Here is a 16921-nt window from a genome sequence, read left to right as displayed (position 1 = left end):
CAACACAAAGCCTGGGTACATGTGTTATCATTCAGGAGAGGGACAGACACTTTTTGGTCTGTGATTTTGAAGAAATGAGTTAGGTGAAACTGCAAGTACTCCAGGCTCAATTATAGAGTGAATCAGTGAGCGGTACAAAATATAGAGTACACATCTTTAAGTCACTGTGTGGTGTTGTCCATTCAGCACCAAATAACACAAGTGCCACTGGTCTGTTTGCAATCGGCACCGAACGATGCACCTTTCCACCCTGGCTTCAATATTGTAGCACTAGTAACCTTCTTTTGGCTTGAATCTGACCAGATTCTCCCGAGAACCACCATCATCCCTTCAGCGCAGTGCGAAACACAGATAAAGCCATCAATGAGGCTGGCAAACGCAGTGCCTATCGGTGTAATTAATCAGGCCCGATTAGACTTATTAGGCTTTTATCAAGGGGAACACTGTCATTTCAAGGTGAGGGAGCACAGTGTTGCATATTTCTGCCTCAACTTCCCCTCTTCCTTAACACCTGTATAACACTCTGTATTGTCCTGCATGGATGAAGACAAGTTTGAAAAAAACATCCTTTTATGCACTCAAGAGTGTGTGAAAGCAGGAGTTTGATCTGTTCAGCAAACACACAACAACCTTTTACACAATGCCAAGGAGTGCATGACACAGCTTTTTTCAGCCAGCATATATCCTCTGCAGAACAGCAGATTAGTATGCAGCTCACTTTTAGATCTTGACCCACCACTTGTGAAAATCTGATCCACATTGACCTTTTATGATGTTTGGGATGGCAGCCATTTTCAATGACCAGTATTTTTCTTTTTCTTTTTTCAGGCTAAAAGTATGAGCAGAATTCAAATTGCTAGAGTATGGCAAGGACTTTTTTTTATTTCAGTTTTGCTGTTCTGAGTTTATGGAGTGTTTCACAACCCATGCTTTCAAGGAGAAAAGAAAGTGGAGGTGTTTTATGTCATCTTGCAAAGGCAAAGCAACCCGCGGTGCTAAGAAATATGAAATATGTCATTACTGACATAAGAGTGGAAATGCTCATGAAGAGTATTAAACTCAGAGATAAACGTCACATTAGCATTCTGGAGCAACCTTTAAGTTGTCTGGGTATGATTTTTCAGGCCTTTTAAAGATAAATGGTTTCAAAATCCAAGGCAATCAACTTCACACTGATCATATCAAAAACTACTACAGATCAGCTGACTGGAGATCGAAGCAGCTTCAACGTCTGAAATTTACTGAAAACAAATGTTTTAGACAAAGAAATCTGTAAAACACAAACTGATTATCAGGCTCTGTTTACACAACAACGTTCCAAGTGAAAATGCTTAATATTTGCATTTGTCATTTCAGAAAGGTTTCCCGCTTGAAAAGAATGTCCATTTAGATACAAATGACAAAAACGCTGAAAATGATGTCGAGCCACTAGTGGGTGCTGTTGGTTGTTCTTGTAATGAAACCAAAAACATGCATTCAGAGAACAATGCTTTATAAACAAAGTCACTGAGTACATGTTCATTTGAATGGAAATTATTGAGTCACAAATAAAGCAGCTCACTAGAAAACCCTCATCTAAACTGTCCGACTTTAAGTGAAAAGACAAAAACAGGACAGTGAGAATTTTGGTGAGGCTGCAAATAGGAACCAGGGTTTCACACAGCAGTGAAATGCTGACATGTATTCGCTCATGTTTCCACTACACCTGATATGTAGACCTCATGCAACTGGATCTGTGTTTCCTGTTAAAAGGGGGAATGGTGTCCTGTACAGAGGCAGCTATAATTAAAACTCATTATCACCTACACAACTCCCTCTGGTCTCTCAGTATGGCTGCTCAGTCCAAAACGTGTGACACCCTCAAAGAAAGCATGATTTGAAATGATCATCTGGAAAGTGTTCACCTGACTGCTTCCATTTATCCCTGTGATTGACCAATTATTTGTTCTGTGTTTCTTTCAAGCTTTGATTCATTTCTTTGGTTTATTTAACAAAAACCTTTTTTTTTTTTTTTTTTTCACAAATCACTCAACAGCTTTAAGAAGCACACATAACCTCTGTGTAAATGATGCAATGAGCAAAAAGGAGCTAAATGGAGCTGAGTCTCAAGTCGGATATTGTCAGTCTTGCTTATTCACACACATAAACACACACACATGCACACGCAAAACTACAGTGCTAAAGATCCTCTAAAGCGAATTATCATATCTTAGCCTAATATGAACTGCAGAATCCAAAAAGAGGAGATTTCAAAAAGTTAATTCACAAAGATAAAATCCAGTCCATTCACTGCAGGCATGGCCTCGTTGCATCTTCACTCTGTTCCCTTTCTGCCACCGTCATCTCCGTACCTGTTCCCTGCAGTTTTCTCTCTCTCTTCTTCCCAATGTGATTTATCACTTTCTTTTTCTGGCTTAGCCTCTTTCCTTCCATCCATTGTTCACATGCTGTATGCAATCCTCATCGAGCTCGTCGCTGCTTTATGTCTCCTACCGATGTCACAGGAGGATTTTCTTTCTTATTGCACGCAGTCCTCAATTGTAAGGTTTGGCTCCCATCAGCTCTATCTATGAGACCATTATTGCATGTCAGGTTGTGACAGGCTCATATTGTTCTCTGAGTCTGTCTACCTCATCTGACTGGCTGTGCCCATCTTGATCTTCCATCTGTATAAATGCTGCAATAAAACAAAACAGATCAATCTAAACTTCAGCCTAAATAGTTTCCAAACATCATTTGGAAAAAGATTTGTTCAAAACATTGTGCTGGATCACCGGTATAATGCTCATCTTTCTTTTGATATGAATACAACTGATTCCAACTATGTCCTCTTTGAAAAGCTTAACACTTCAGTTTGACTTCCATAACATCACAGTCAACTTTTTTTTGCAAAACTCTTGAGACTAATTAATATTCACAACAGGTGTGTCTGGTCAATTTACACCATTAAGCCTCTGAGGAAGGCAATACTGTGTTACAGAAGGTAAAACCTCAGTGGCCAATGAGGCTTTTTTTCTGTGGAGTTTGTCCTTCCTGAGCCAGTGTGAAAAGAGAGTGTTAGGAAGATGAAGGATGAAGTGTAATTCAAATCCTTGAGTGTCACCTGAATGAAAATTCAAGGGAAGAAATGCAACTAAAGGAAGTCCCTTCACAAGTGAGGCAGCACCATTAGTTATGGAAGTTTACTTGAATCTGATGGCTGGAAATTATATTTGTTTTGCATTTTAATTTTGGGGGACAATGAAAAAAAAAAAAGGTTTACGAAATTCAGAATTAAAATGTTTATACTTTATTAATTTAATGACCATGACATAAATATTAAGTTAAAATAACAAATTTCATCTTGAGTGGGTCGAACTGGTAAAATGGTGCCATAATAAGCTTTTAAAGTTAAACTTTAAAGTTGTTCTTTGTCGTGACACAGAGTAAAAAAAGTTTATATTTGCACAAAACAAAAAAAAATCGCTACCAAAAATTACTACAATCTCAATATTAATCCATTTTTAATGATACTTTCTAGTGCAAAAATGCCCCAAAAACCTCTCGTAGATGTTGCATTCTGCATGTTTTTACAGACTCACACTGACAACATGGCTCTGATGCTAATCTAGTTTGTTGGTGATGAGGAAGCTATCTTGCATGCTGTTACAACCCGACCCAACAGCATCCCGGCATCACTTGTATCTCAGCTCAGGTCTCAGAGTTGTGTCATGTCTGCTACTCTTCGGATATGTCTTTGAAAATCAATGTTTTCTTTGAAATGTTCACAATTTGTTTGGTGGTTTGGAGAGTTGGATACGAGCCTGTTGCGGGCCTTACGCTTGACACCCCGAGTTTAAAACAATTTAACCTGTGCAGAATTTTGCGGTGTTTTGATGAATGTTGGGGAGAAAATAGGAGCAACACCTTTATAGTATCCATCCATCCATCTATCCATCATTAGTCCATCCCAGGACAAATCACAGGCCAATCACACACACTCACATTCACACACACCCAAACACCAGTTTTGGACTGTGGAAGGAAACCCATGTAAATGTGGTGACAACATGCAAACTCTACTGAGGACTCCATTCAGTCCAACCAGGAACCTGAGCTGTTAGAGGTAGAGAAAATATAAAGCGAGAAGAGAGTAAATGTACTATATTCTTAATTAGTCTGCTAATAGGCTCATTTACATTCACAACATGTCTCCTTTAAGTTTGATTAAAATTACACAACTTTTCAGTTTCAACAGTGTCAGAGTGAATGTGGGTGTGCGATGGAACCAGAGGGCAAACTGTGGTGTGCATGTAAAGTGTATTTGCAACAGTGTAGGCTTCAGAGCATAATTTAAGGCCACGTAAATGTGTGTGTTAGTGAGAGTGTGTGTGTGTTCAAGTGTGGGTGTATGTGTTGAGTAACTCAATTATGCTTTTCCAGTGTTACAGTGAAGGAGTGCCCAGAGCCACTAATGCAGTCCCCGATCATGGTGTTAACAAGCTGATCTTTAACGCTGCAGTGCATTATGTGGAGAGATCGCAAATGTACCTTCAACACCTACCCACTCAGTGCGGGACAGACAGAGATGGAGAGGATGATGTGATTGGCTGAAGGTAAAAAAAAAAAAAGAAAAAAGAAAGAAAACAGACTATTTTCCAGGTCTCACACTGGAACTACAAGATAAGAATTCATTGTGTGATAGCTATTGTTTCACATCACAAGCTTAATGATGTATTGACTGAAATGATAACACAATAACACATAGTACAAATGAATGAGTGTACATGTGCATGAATAATTACATTTTAGCTAATAGAAACACTTAATTCAACATATCTGAATAAACAAACACTCAATCCTCTTTGAAAATGTGCCTTGACAAAAAAGTGATATGCATTAACAAATGACCAAAACTTAAATAAATAGATTTAAGACTTAGATAAATGAGATGCAGAGTTGTTTGTGCAACGTATCAGTGAGTGTATCAGGTTTGGCTGCGACCACAAACAGCTTTCAGGAGAAGAACCTCAGACCAACTGTGAAGCAAGATGTTGAAATTGCTATGGTGAAGCGTTGGACTGGGCAATGATGTGATGATGCACAAACTGCGATGTGTTCTGCACAATATCAAATAGCTTGAAGATTATGTGAAGCCATCTGTCGTTAATGAAAAAAATTGAGCCTTATATGAACCTTTAACGGAAAAACTAGAAAGCAAATTCACCAAAGAGTGATTGAGAAGCTGTAAGTCGAGTCATATTTAGCCCTTTTAATCTCACGGTGCGAAAGTTCAAGTACAGGAGGTCGTATGTTCTCCCTGTGCATGAATCCACTCTTATTATGACTTTCTTTGCACTGGTTTTCTTCCCACAGTCCAAGAATGTGCATTTGAGGTTTATTGGTGATCTTAAATTGTTCACTGGATGAGTTAGATAAAGCATTATGAAGCAGTAATAAGTTGGTAAAAAAAAATGAAAATCAAAAGCTACTTTCAACATTTAAATGATCATATCAACAGTTATTGGGTTCAAGAATTTATCTGTTTGATAAAATGTATATCAGTGAACTGTTTTACTGAGAACGACACAGATATAGCACCATAACAATACAGTTCATTCAATTAAATTTTATTTTGGAAACATCTGTAGAAATGTTGGTTCACAGCAAGAAGGTTTAAGTATAAAGCCAAGCTCTTCTATGTGGGTTTGCATGTTCTTCCATTGCCCTGCCAGGGTTTGATTTGGATTTGGCTCACTGAAGGCTTTAGAATTTAGTTTGTGTTTATTATATATACATATATATATATATATATATATATATATATATATATATATATATATATATATATATATATATATATTTGTACACTTGACTAGATACAAAGAAAGAAACAGCTATTAAAGCTAAAATGGCCAAATGACCAAGAACCAAGAACAACAAATCTACTAATGATGATACACTATGTGTAACAAAACTATATATAAGCTTCATGCTGTGTTACCTTAATTTTAATGGTTAAACTTGCTTTGCAGTTCCCGATAAAGTTTACTTGGTGAAAAGTGACAAAAATGGTTCTTTTGCTCTTTTCTTTATTAAAAGAAAAAAAGGACCCATATGCTCACCCTGCATTAAGCCAAAAGTCCTATTAGCCTCATTGAGGAGCACCTGTTCAGCTTGGTGTCCCGTGTGCACCCACTCATGCACAGCCAATAAATATGAGCGCACAACCCACATATGCACCCTCACATATGAGTAGAAACACCCCTCGTTGATTCTGATAAATGCTCCTGCTGCAGAAAGCACAACACAGGATCAACGGCCTTCAGGGGTACAGAGGGAGTGCGAGACAGTGAAGACGCCACATGTGATGTGGGAAGGGGTTGACCGTGACGCTCCACCCTCTGGTGTTCACTTTTAACTCTAATCTCCACTTCGACTCAACTCTTTCCCTCACCCACCTTCCTCCTCTCTTTCTGCATGCTGGGGAAAGGGAAGACACCACTTCCAGAGTGTGGAAATGTGACTAGAAAACAACTAGGGGGGAAGGATATAGGTAATCAGCGGATAAACAAGACAGCAGATTGAGTAAATAACTTGAAGGAAAGGCCAAGTGGAGGCTCACGATGTACTTTTAAAGTAAGATACTGCTTTTAAGGGAGATTTTAAATATGGCACAGGTTCAAGTAAGGATGACGGCCCCAAATGATGTGTTGGTTTAATGCAAACTTCTCAACATGGTGAAACAAAAAGTAAAGGAAAATAAATAAGACTACTTGTGTGAGTTTGACATATATATTTGTTCATATCACATATGTTTGATATATGCATATCTGGTATGTATAGCTACATAGAGCAGGACATTGCTGATTCACTCTATTGCCTCCATCTCTGAGAAAAAAAAAATCATTGGCAGAAATAAAACGTATGAGCATAAGTGACTGGATAGTTTGAATTACACTGTTTAGTTCAGTTTAATATCACAAGTTGTTTGGTTTATGCTCCATCACGAAAGAATAAAGAACAGCTTAAAAACAAATCATATTTCATCATGCTTCTCATAGCCTGATAATACATAAGAGCACAATGTTTTGTTTGTCCTTTGTTACCTATAGTTATTAGTTTATTTGGACGGGACAGTGCATATTAATGAACAGGTCATCTCTTCATGAGGTTACTGTAAACATGCCGGATTTAGCAAAATGCTCATTTCCATCCGTGTGACACAAACGTCCCCTGTTTGGCTGTTTATTGAGACGCGCAGATACTGAGAAGCTTGAAATGGGCTTAGTTGAAGTGTGAAAAACACCTGTGACACAAACAATGACATGATAACATGATACGCATCTGAGGATCATTCAGGTAAAAAAAAAAAAAAAAAAAAAGGCTGTTTTGTGTGAAACTAGCTCATTCTTTTTAAGACTCTCATCAGGAGCAGGATAGCATCTTTTATGGGGAACCTTTCTGTTGACGAGGATACCTTAAAATGCATTGTGTGCTGAGCTGGTGGAGCAGGAGACACGCAACGTGTGGAGTGTAATTGTGCATCGTACATTGGACAGCTGAGGCCAACTTTGATATCAATGGCTTGAAAACCCATCTTCTCTTTGTGTATGTGGCAGGTCAGTAAGAAGGGAAACACTCTGAGATAAAAAAGACACGTAGAGGTCAAATAATTTTTTGCTCGTAATGAGAACGGTAAATTGGTAAATTGGCAAGCATGTGGCCACCCTCAGCCCTCCATGCCGATGCCCCAGACAGGGGAGTATGAGAACAACAACAACAAAAAAATAAATAAAAGATTAAGCATTTCTCTCCTGCTCTCCTGCTGCTCCCTCCAGATTGGGGCTACGTTTTCAGTGAACATCAGGCTTGGCAATTGGCTGTTTGTCTCCAACCTCCTAGGAAGGATTTCATTGGTTGCAGAGGGCATGGGAGACTGCTCTCTGCCTTCCTATTTACAGTACATGAGCATTGCGGGTAAAAGAGTGAGGGAGGAAAATCGCAGCAGATTACCGTGCCAATTTCACATGGAAGCAGAAGAGCTCTGGAAAGGATAGATAAGGAAATTCCTATCAAACCGCTGCCAGCCAAATATGTATCCAATAGCAATAAACCACACAAACATTTCATAATAAACCCCGAATAGTGATGGAGGAGGTTTCACCCTACAGCGTGGATGTGGTATTTTTAGCACAGTTGGTAATAATTATCATCTATTCACCATGTTCTGCAGTGAAAGGCACCATTAGAAATGCCACCATCAGAGGTGAACGCATGCACACCTACACAGGTGTGCACATGCAGCGCTCACCAAGACATGCAATGATTGTCACACACATGTAAACAGCCACTTGAGTGTGCGATCATATGGAAAGAATCTTCAATTCCCCTCATCAAATCAAAGCACAATTAGCAATGAAAATTAACGGCTGGGACACAATTGTGTGAAAATGCTGAAAAAACAGGCTCATATACGCAAAGATGACTCCATGCATGCCAACACTGGCACACTAGCGAGGTTGCAGAGTAATACCCAGACAAAGACAATATGGTATCACAATGATGAGCAGGAATGTGTCGGGGGTTTTTTTTCATAGTGAAAATGAAGCTCTCCCAGTGGGATTAGGAAAACTGTATAAGGTGAATTAATTTTTGGCTCTCATTTACTCCACACTGATATTACTCAGTCAGATGTTAAACAAGTGAAAACTTTGTTTCAGCATTTCAAGAGGCTGACAGCAAAGGCTGCCAGAAATAGTAGCACTGGTCTCAGCTCAATGGCCCTAAATGCAGTTTTTCCTTTTCCATTTTTTAAGTACCAGCATAAGGAGGAAGAGTTGACCTCAGTGTTTGAAGCTGTGAAGCAGGCTTGTACGTGAAAACCTGCTGCAGCATTGTGCTTTCGCCATGTCATTTAAATAGAAAGGAAACATTGTTTTTGATCATATTTATTCCTGTTTTTCTTTCTTTCTGCCTCTCTTTCCCCACTGCTAGATTTTCATCCCCCAATACAAAACACAGGAATTCTTTCACCTGATAATGGGAAGCCAGTCTCTACATTGTGAAACTCTAATACATTACAGACTCTATCGAGCAGAATCGGCTGTGTCGCTGTGTCATTAGAGCTGAAACAAAGGGACTCTCGCTTTGTTGGGCTCGTCTCATCACCGCCAAGTAATTACTGGCACAAAGCATCGCTGCGATCCCACACTATGTTGCTGCCCATCGAGCACCATATGAAAACACAAACACACGCAGACAGGAATCTGTGAGTGACACAAACAAATGCTCACCAAACAAGAACATTTGCTTTAATGGAAACAGGTGCCACAGACAAGCAATTAGCTATTATTCAGTATCCATGAAGGTAATTGCGCTCACATGAATACTTGGAATCCTGTTTCAGTCTTGTGCTCATCAAAAACCAACCATACTCTTCATTCATGACTCTTATCACAGCTAGAGAATACATCCCTCAAATTTAAACTACATGCCAAGTATATGGGTTTTTTTCTTGAAAAAAATAATGTGGCAATGGCACATTTTGAAGAAATCCCAAAAATCTCTGTGATGTGTAGCCAAAATTGAACTACCGGTACTTGAATTGTCCAATGTAGTTTGAGACAGTCCGTGAGTGACTGGAAATTTGAATTCACATTATAATTAATGTCAAATCTTTACACAATGATGAATCTTATGTCGATGATACATGATGCATTAGACACTGAGTGTAATCTATGGGATGAAACTGAACAGTGTGCAAGCAGTCAAAAAAAGGAAAGGAAAAGAGAAAAATGACAGCGAAACCGTGACAGCCGGACAGCAGTGAAAGGTTAAATTCAGTAATTGAACCTCTTGGTAGCCAATGACAGAAGAAAGCCACAGGGCAGTCAGTGTAATACCTTAAATAGCTGACAGGGTAAATACACACTCACTGCTACAGGCAGAGACACCGGCGCACATCATGCACACGCCAAAGACTTTTTAAGTGGTTTAGAAGCAAATACTCCCAAGTCGACTTAGTATCATATTTCCTCTTTAAAACTCAAGTTCATGCTGTCCTACTTCAACAAAGCCAGTTCTGTGCAGGATGTGCAGTGAGCTCAGAAAAAAAGAGAAAGCATCAAGTGTGCTCACATTACACACCATACACACATCACACACACACTCCCACATTCGCTCAGTATTTTTGGAATCCAGTAGGTCAGCAAACTTATTTTTTACTCTTATTACAATTACTACTGGAAGTGTGTTTGAGTAACTAATTAGTAACATTGTTCATTACAGGTGAATGTTATGCAATTGTGTACATTTACACATGTCGCACACAGGTTTGATTTACATTATTTCCAGCAAAATTATAAATTTTAGTTGTGTTCATACTCATAAAGTCAGAAATACAGAAATATGTTTTTTTTTTATTTAGATATAAATGCATGTCTTTGCAAAAATATTTTTTTTAATACACGCACACAATTGTGTATGCTCATCAAACAGATCGTGGATACAGGAACAAACAATTATTGTGTGGACACACAAAAGCATTTATTTACTTTTTTTTAGAAATCTTATTCTTCTAAACTATACTGGAATGGCAGAAAGTCTCCACATCTGAGTCTGGTTCTGCAGAAAGTTTCAACCCTTTCAATCCATCCCCATGTGGAATTGTTTGGGGTTTTTTTTGTTTCTTTGATTTTCTCTATAAAAGAGCTTTGGTTGGTGGTGATGTATTTGGTGCTGTATAAATAGATTTGAATTGATTATAACCACCTGTGTAACTCTCACCTTAACTTAGCCATACACTTAATAATGAATGATTTCTGTATGAGGACGTCAGACGTACTCACAACAATTTCAAGTCCCCGTAAGAGGGTGTGAAAAATAATTTGTTCCCCACAACAGCATGAATACACATGGACACATCACACACAGACACAATACCCAGCTGCACTCTCTAATTAAAGCTGTTCAAATGGATTTGAGGCAGAACCGTGTGAGCAGGAGCTGGGTTTCTGGGTTGTGTATGCAGATATGATTAGCTGAATGCATTTTCTGCAGTCGGCAGAAGTGAGGCTGGAACTCCCCGGCAATAGTTTAGAGTGTGGTGAGTCTCTGACTGGGAGTAAGACAGTGATGTAATGTCATAAATAATTCATGAGTTATGTTTGAGAGTCAGAATGAGTTTGTCACAGAACAAATCTGAGCATGAAAACACGAGGATTAATAGCTTCACGTCAGATCAAACAGATAGAATGTTTTCCTCATGCTATTAAACATCTGCAAGTTTCTTAACTGAGTTGCAGATTTGTTGTTGAGAATCAGGATTTGCACAACAGTACCGGAGGCTTTTCCATTAAAATGTTAGTCTCTGCTAAGCCCGAGGAGATATAGGGTTTTAACCAAAAGTCCAACCTAACCTGATAGGCAAACATTATTCCTAGAACCTAATAAAGTTTCATATTTACACTTTCTACTGAGAGGCAACATCAGCTGGAGTGCACATGGATGTTTTAATATATTGACATTTAGTTTATTAGGTACTTTATTATAAATGCTGACGATTGACAGTATATCAACACACCGCTGAGATGATCAAAAATAAATGTAGAACCCATGATCTTTAAATATAGGATCTATCTATCTTCAAATAGAGAACAACCTGGTGCTTATATGAACCTACTCAGTGACAAGAAGTTAAATCAAATGAAGCAGTGTGTGACTAAAACAAGGCGATTTGATCTTTATGCTATTTTTTTTAAAGATGTGCTCAATAATAAAAGCAAAGAGGTAAAACAAAATATGCATAATATATTGTACTGCTGTACTGAAGACAAAATAAAATGTAAGAAATTAAATCAGGGACAGAAACATTTATGGTTGCTGTATCGTGTACTTTCAAATTAGTAGTAGTCGCCTCAAACTGTCATTTAAAATACTTGCGTGGTGTGAGGTATGAGTATGAGTTGAGAGTTAATAGTGTGAGTTTCAATCTTAATGTGTGAGATGGAAGTGACAAATGCATGAAAGGACCTGAATGAGCTCTTTCTACATCGTCCCTCTACCCTGATTAGTTTTCTTTAATGTTACTGCTTTGCTCATGTTTTCTTTACCAATAATACATTTCATGTTTTTTGGGGTTTTTTTTCAGAAAGATTCTCGTAAAATGACAGTATTTTTTAGGACTGTCAGGGAGGTAGTAATGTCACATTACTGTTGTTATTAGGATTCTTCAGTGTCTACATATTGAAATGTGTTTCCAATAAACTGCACCCGTTTCTGTAAGTCAAAGGAACCGTGAAAAAGCGACCTGTGGAAATATCATTGACATTATGTTCCTGCTTGGAATATTAAACGTCTTCAACACACTGATTTTGTGATGCGTGCAAGTTATGACAGAAAAATTACCTGTCATATGTGTTTGTTGGTACAGCAGCTATACCAAGACTGTAAATACACTGAGTGACATACTGAGACATATGCATAAAAATTGATTACAGAGTGTTGTGTATGGACATGCATTATTAAAAAGGACAAGTTAAGCCTAGTCAAGCGATTTCTAATGCCTTTTCTTCCTGTCTCTGCTTGGTGGTGTTTACAAAGACCCTCATCACAGGCCTTTTTCTGTTCCTCAGGATCAATCATAGAAGCTTCTGAGGCAGGAATTATTTTCAGCTCCAATTAATTAATGACTTTAAGAGAGAAGGAAGTGAACCGGCTGATCAACAATGCAGCATGTATATAAATACAGATCCAGAAACTGCATATACACACCTGTAGGTCTGGATTTTCGTCGTGCTGTAGGTGGGCTTCCTCCGCCGCCTCCACCAGCCTCTAAACAAAGGAGAAATACAGCAGCATCAGTACAGAAGTCAATTGATAACTGGGTCTGAGGTATTAAGTGGTGAAAAGGTCCAATGTAGAAGCAGATTCACAAATAGACTTTTGTAGGAATCCCAGTGCACTAGAGCTAAACGCTAAAGCGCCTCAAGACACCCTCACATAGGCAGACATAGATAGCAGACAGACATTTGGCCATTTCATGAAAAGGGGCTATTTTCCTAAATGGTTCAGCGGCAGAGGTAATGACTGCCTCAGGTTCTTTGGACACTCTGACAACAAACTCCATCATCGGTCCATGCTGTTTTACACATCCATTTTTTTCACCCTTCAACACACACACACACACACATACGTGCACGCGTGCGCTCGCACCATCATTACCCCCTTGCTGCTGCCGTCTGCTGTGCGTGCCTGCAGGGTGGTTGGTACGGGTTTTCTCAGTGTCTTTGAGTCAGCACTGTTCCCGCCCTCATTTCTCTCCCTCACTTCACTATTATGGAAACTATAATCTTTTGAGAAATGGCTTTTGTCAAAAGTGAGCAAAATGCCGTTTCTCTCATCGGTAGAAAGACAATCACAAAGAACTGCGAGCTGAGTAGAGATTTATTGAGCACGAGATGCTATAAAACAGTTGAGATCAGATAACCATGAGAAGGCAGACTCAGCGGATGTTCTAGCTTCTCTTGGGCATTAATAGCTGAAGCCTATTCATAAGACTCTTTGATATGATTTCATGTTAGATTTAACTGGGAAACAAAAGTCTCACATAGAGTCAACACAAGTCATGACAATGGCACACCTGAAAAACACATTGAAAGTTTTACATTGAAAAACACATTTAAACTCTCATTTCACATTTCCACAGCCGATTTGGTGGCTTTACTAACATGGGAAAGTCCACAGAGTCCTTTCTGCTCACTAGATATTCTTCCGATGTGTAAATTTAATTCATGAGCAACTCAACACTCGTGCAGATTTACAGACCAATAAGAGTAAGAGAGATGAAGCAACTTCCAAATTTGGATTATGAAGACAATGTGATACCAATTTACAAGCATGGTCAGAGACTTGTAATAAAAGCAGTCGAGCTTACAAATAAAATAAACTCTAAATGCTGTTCTGAAAGGTGAGCTGCACGGTTTCTATAAAAGCTTCCCCTGTTTGGCTTTGTTCAGTCCCTCTTTTGTCATAGAGTGACCATGCAACCGTCTTGTTACAGCATGAGGCTGATATTAGCCAGATATAGTGTTTGGAGCCCTGCCCAAAGAGTGTAATATTGGTCTCATTATAACTGATAATCTTTTTCCTTGGGCCTTTAGAGTCTTGCCAAGTCCCGTCGAAATCCTGCCAGAAAGTGGCTCTTTTATTGTGTGCACGTTCAGCTATTTGTCAAGGCACTATTGTGTTAAATGAAAAATTAAGTGTCAATAGTTGCTTTACCATAGTTTAACATAGTCGCTTAATAGTGCTTGAGAAGACTGTAGAGCTGAGGTCACAGTTGTGAAGGTTTCAGCCAAAATAGTTATTGTTAGAATCCTAACAGCAAATCGCCAATAAAGTAATCAAGGGCAACAACAGAAGGCCTTTAGCAGTGTTTAAAGATGTGGTGGATATCGAGAACAGCAGAGGGTGATTCAATAGAGAGAAAGAGATTTTCTAGTGTGTTCATGTGTAAAAGTGAGACGCCAAGCAATATTTGATGGGATTTTTTTTTTCATTCAACAGTTTTCATTTTTATCCATAACAAATATTACAGTGAGAAACATCTTTCCAGCGATTTTTCTTTTCAATACAAACTTCAAGTGCAACATCAGAAAAGAGCTTTCTGAATCTCAGAGTGTCAGCTTGACTCCCAGTGCTCTTTCTTTATCTCAGATACACACACACACACGCACGCACGCCCACACACACACACACACACACACACACACACACACACACACACACACACACACACACACACACACACACACACACACACACACACAACACACTCACACACTTTCCCCTACTTTCAAATGTGATGCACATGGTATATTCTCATAGCGAGTAATTTCTCTCTTTCACAGCTGGTCCTGGTGTGTATGAGTTCTGGTAATGGACTTCCATTTCGCATTTCCATTCAAATGGCTTTACCGGCAAAACTACTGCAATCAGCCAGCTTATTTCAGCTGAGCCGCGCGTGTCTGTGTGGGTGTGTGTGTGTGTGTGTGTGTGTGTGTGTGTGTGTGTGTGTGTGTGTGTGTGTGTGTGTGTGTGTGTGTGTGTGTGTGTGTGTGGTGCGTGTGTGTGTGTGTGGGCTGTGCTGCCGCTGTGTGTGAAGGCGGCCTGTTTTTGGAAGTGAACACTCTAATCTAGAGTCTGGCCAATCATTTTCTTCACCATAGCAACACACCTGGCCGTTGCATATCGTTGCATATCATCTGCGGTTGGATGCATTTGAGTTATTGATTTATGTATACATTTGTTCTGTTCCTGGCTGAGACTGTGAAGAAAGAAACTTCTTCCAATACAAGCTGGTGTGTGTGTGTCTGTGTGTGTGTGTGTGTGTGTGCATGCGTGCGTGCGTGCGTGCGTGCGTGCGCGTGCCAGGCCATTGAGAGGCACCACAAAACTGCAGGCAGGTGTATCTGCCGGAAATTCACAACAAAGCATACTCTATGAGCAAACAAAGATAAGGAGGGAGGAATAAAGGAGGCAGGAGAGAGGAGCGAGAGAACAGGATTCTCTAAAGGTCTGAACACTTAGCTTCACACTCCCAATGAAATGTCAGACGCTGCTGGCGAAGCCGGCGTCGATAGAAACACAATTTTCAGCATTTGCAAGCAGATAATGCTGCATTATGTTATGTGTTCATGTCGGTGTTGTTTTTACCCCAATTGAAATCTTCAGGTATGACCACTCTGATCTATTCTGTCGCATTTGCACATGTTAAACACTGAATTAGGAAAATATTCAAGTATGCATGTACATGCCATGAGGCGTGTATGAATATTTGTACATTTAATTGAATTGTGAGGAAGCCGAGAAGAAAAAAAAGTGGCTTCTCTTTCATCTTTCACATGTGAAATCAAATTTCAATCGAAGCATTGCAAGTGATCATAAACTACATGATCAATGGTGTTTTAATATCTACTACACTCAACTGAAGCACTCCATTTCCACCTGCAGACAATCCAGTGCATCATATTATTCATGCGGTGTCCTGAAATTAGAGTTAAAGCTGTGGGGTAAAAATAGCTTGCTCGGTAGCCTGGAGTTTTTTTTTGTGTTTTTTTTTTTTTCTTTCTCCAATTGTAAAAGCAGATTAGAGATAAGTAGATACTACTCACTCCTGTGAATTTCGATTGGACCACATCACTCCAGGTGGTGTGTTTGTCTTTGTGAGCATGTTGTGTTGCTGTGGGCGTAAGCGAGCGAACGAGTGAGCGAGCGAGCGCTCAGTCTGACTGCCTCTGCTCAAGCGTTTTGCATAAATTCAGACGAGGACCTGTCGATAGGAGGTCCTGCCAAAGTGTGTGATGTAGTTTACCAAAAAAGAGAGAGGAAGGAAATTACTTTTCTTTTCAAGTCATCCGGTCGAGTCTTGGGTTTGGTAAGAGATGACAGCAATAATTAAACTGACACAGTCAGAGAGGCAGGCCCTGTTGTCTCCTTCAAAACACACACACACACATACGTTCACAAGCTTTCGCTGTAGCTGACAGGGAAGAAACTGAATTTGTAGAGCTAACAAGACTTGATACGGTAACTGAATTACATTTGTTAGCGATGGACAGAAGTGTAACATCCTAGCATACGTAATTATAGAGCTCTGATGTTTCTGCTGTGCTCTATCTTCACCCCGGACCTTAGAATCTGCACAAACTTCAACTGACAACACTAAAACAGTCAGACTCCCTTTTCTCCATCATTTGTTTTTAGTTTAGTTTGTCTGAGATGTATTTTTACTTGTTGGAATGGAAGGGAATGCAAATTGTATACATTTAAGAATATGTCTATGTCGACTGACAAAAACATTGCTTTTTTGACTATATTTGAAGTATTTGCTTGGATTCTAGCATTAACGTTTTCATGGAGTGCGCTTATACAGTATAGC

General features: G+C 39.3%; 1 protein-coding gene across 1 annotated transcript in view; it reads right to left on the bottom strand.

Moving 5' to 3' along the window:
* The window catches only part of cacna2d3a (calcium channel, voltage-dependent, alpha 2/delta subunit 3a), a gene marked incomplete at its 3' end in the record, with an annotated part of 114011 nt that overhangs the window by 67421 nt on the left and 29669 nt on the right, over nucleotides 1–16921 (bottom strand). The window contains exon 4 of the mRNA XM_080496749.1: nucleotides 12754–12813. Coding sequence (XP_080352875.1) covers nucleotides 12754–12813 — 60 coding nt within the window. The remainder of the gene's footprint in view (nucleotides 1–12753; nucleotides 12814–16921) is intronic.

Source organism: Blennius ocellaris (assembly GCF_963422515.1).
Source record: "Blennius ocellaris genome assembly, chromosome: 5".
Classification (NCBI taxonomy): Eukaryota; Metazoa; Chordata; class Actinopteri; order Blenniiformes; family Blenniidae; genus Blennius; species Blennius ocellaris.
The sequence above is the reverse complement of the archived record's forward strand: the minus strand, read 5'-3'. Positions and strand labels throughout refer to the sequence as shown.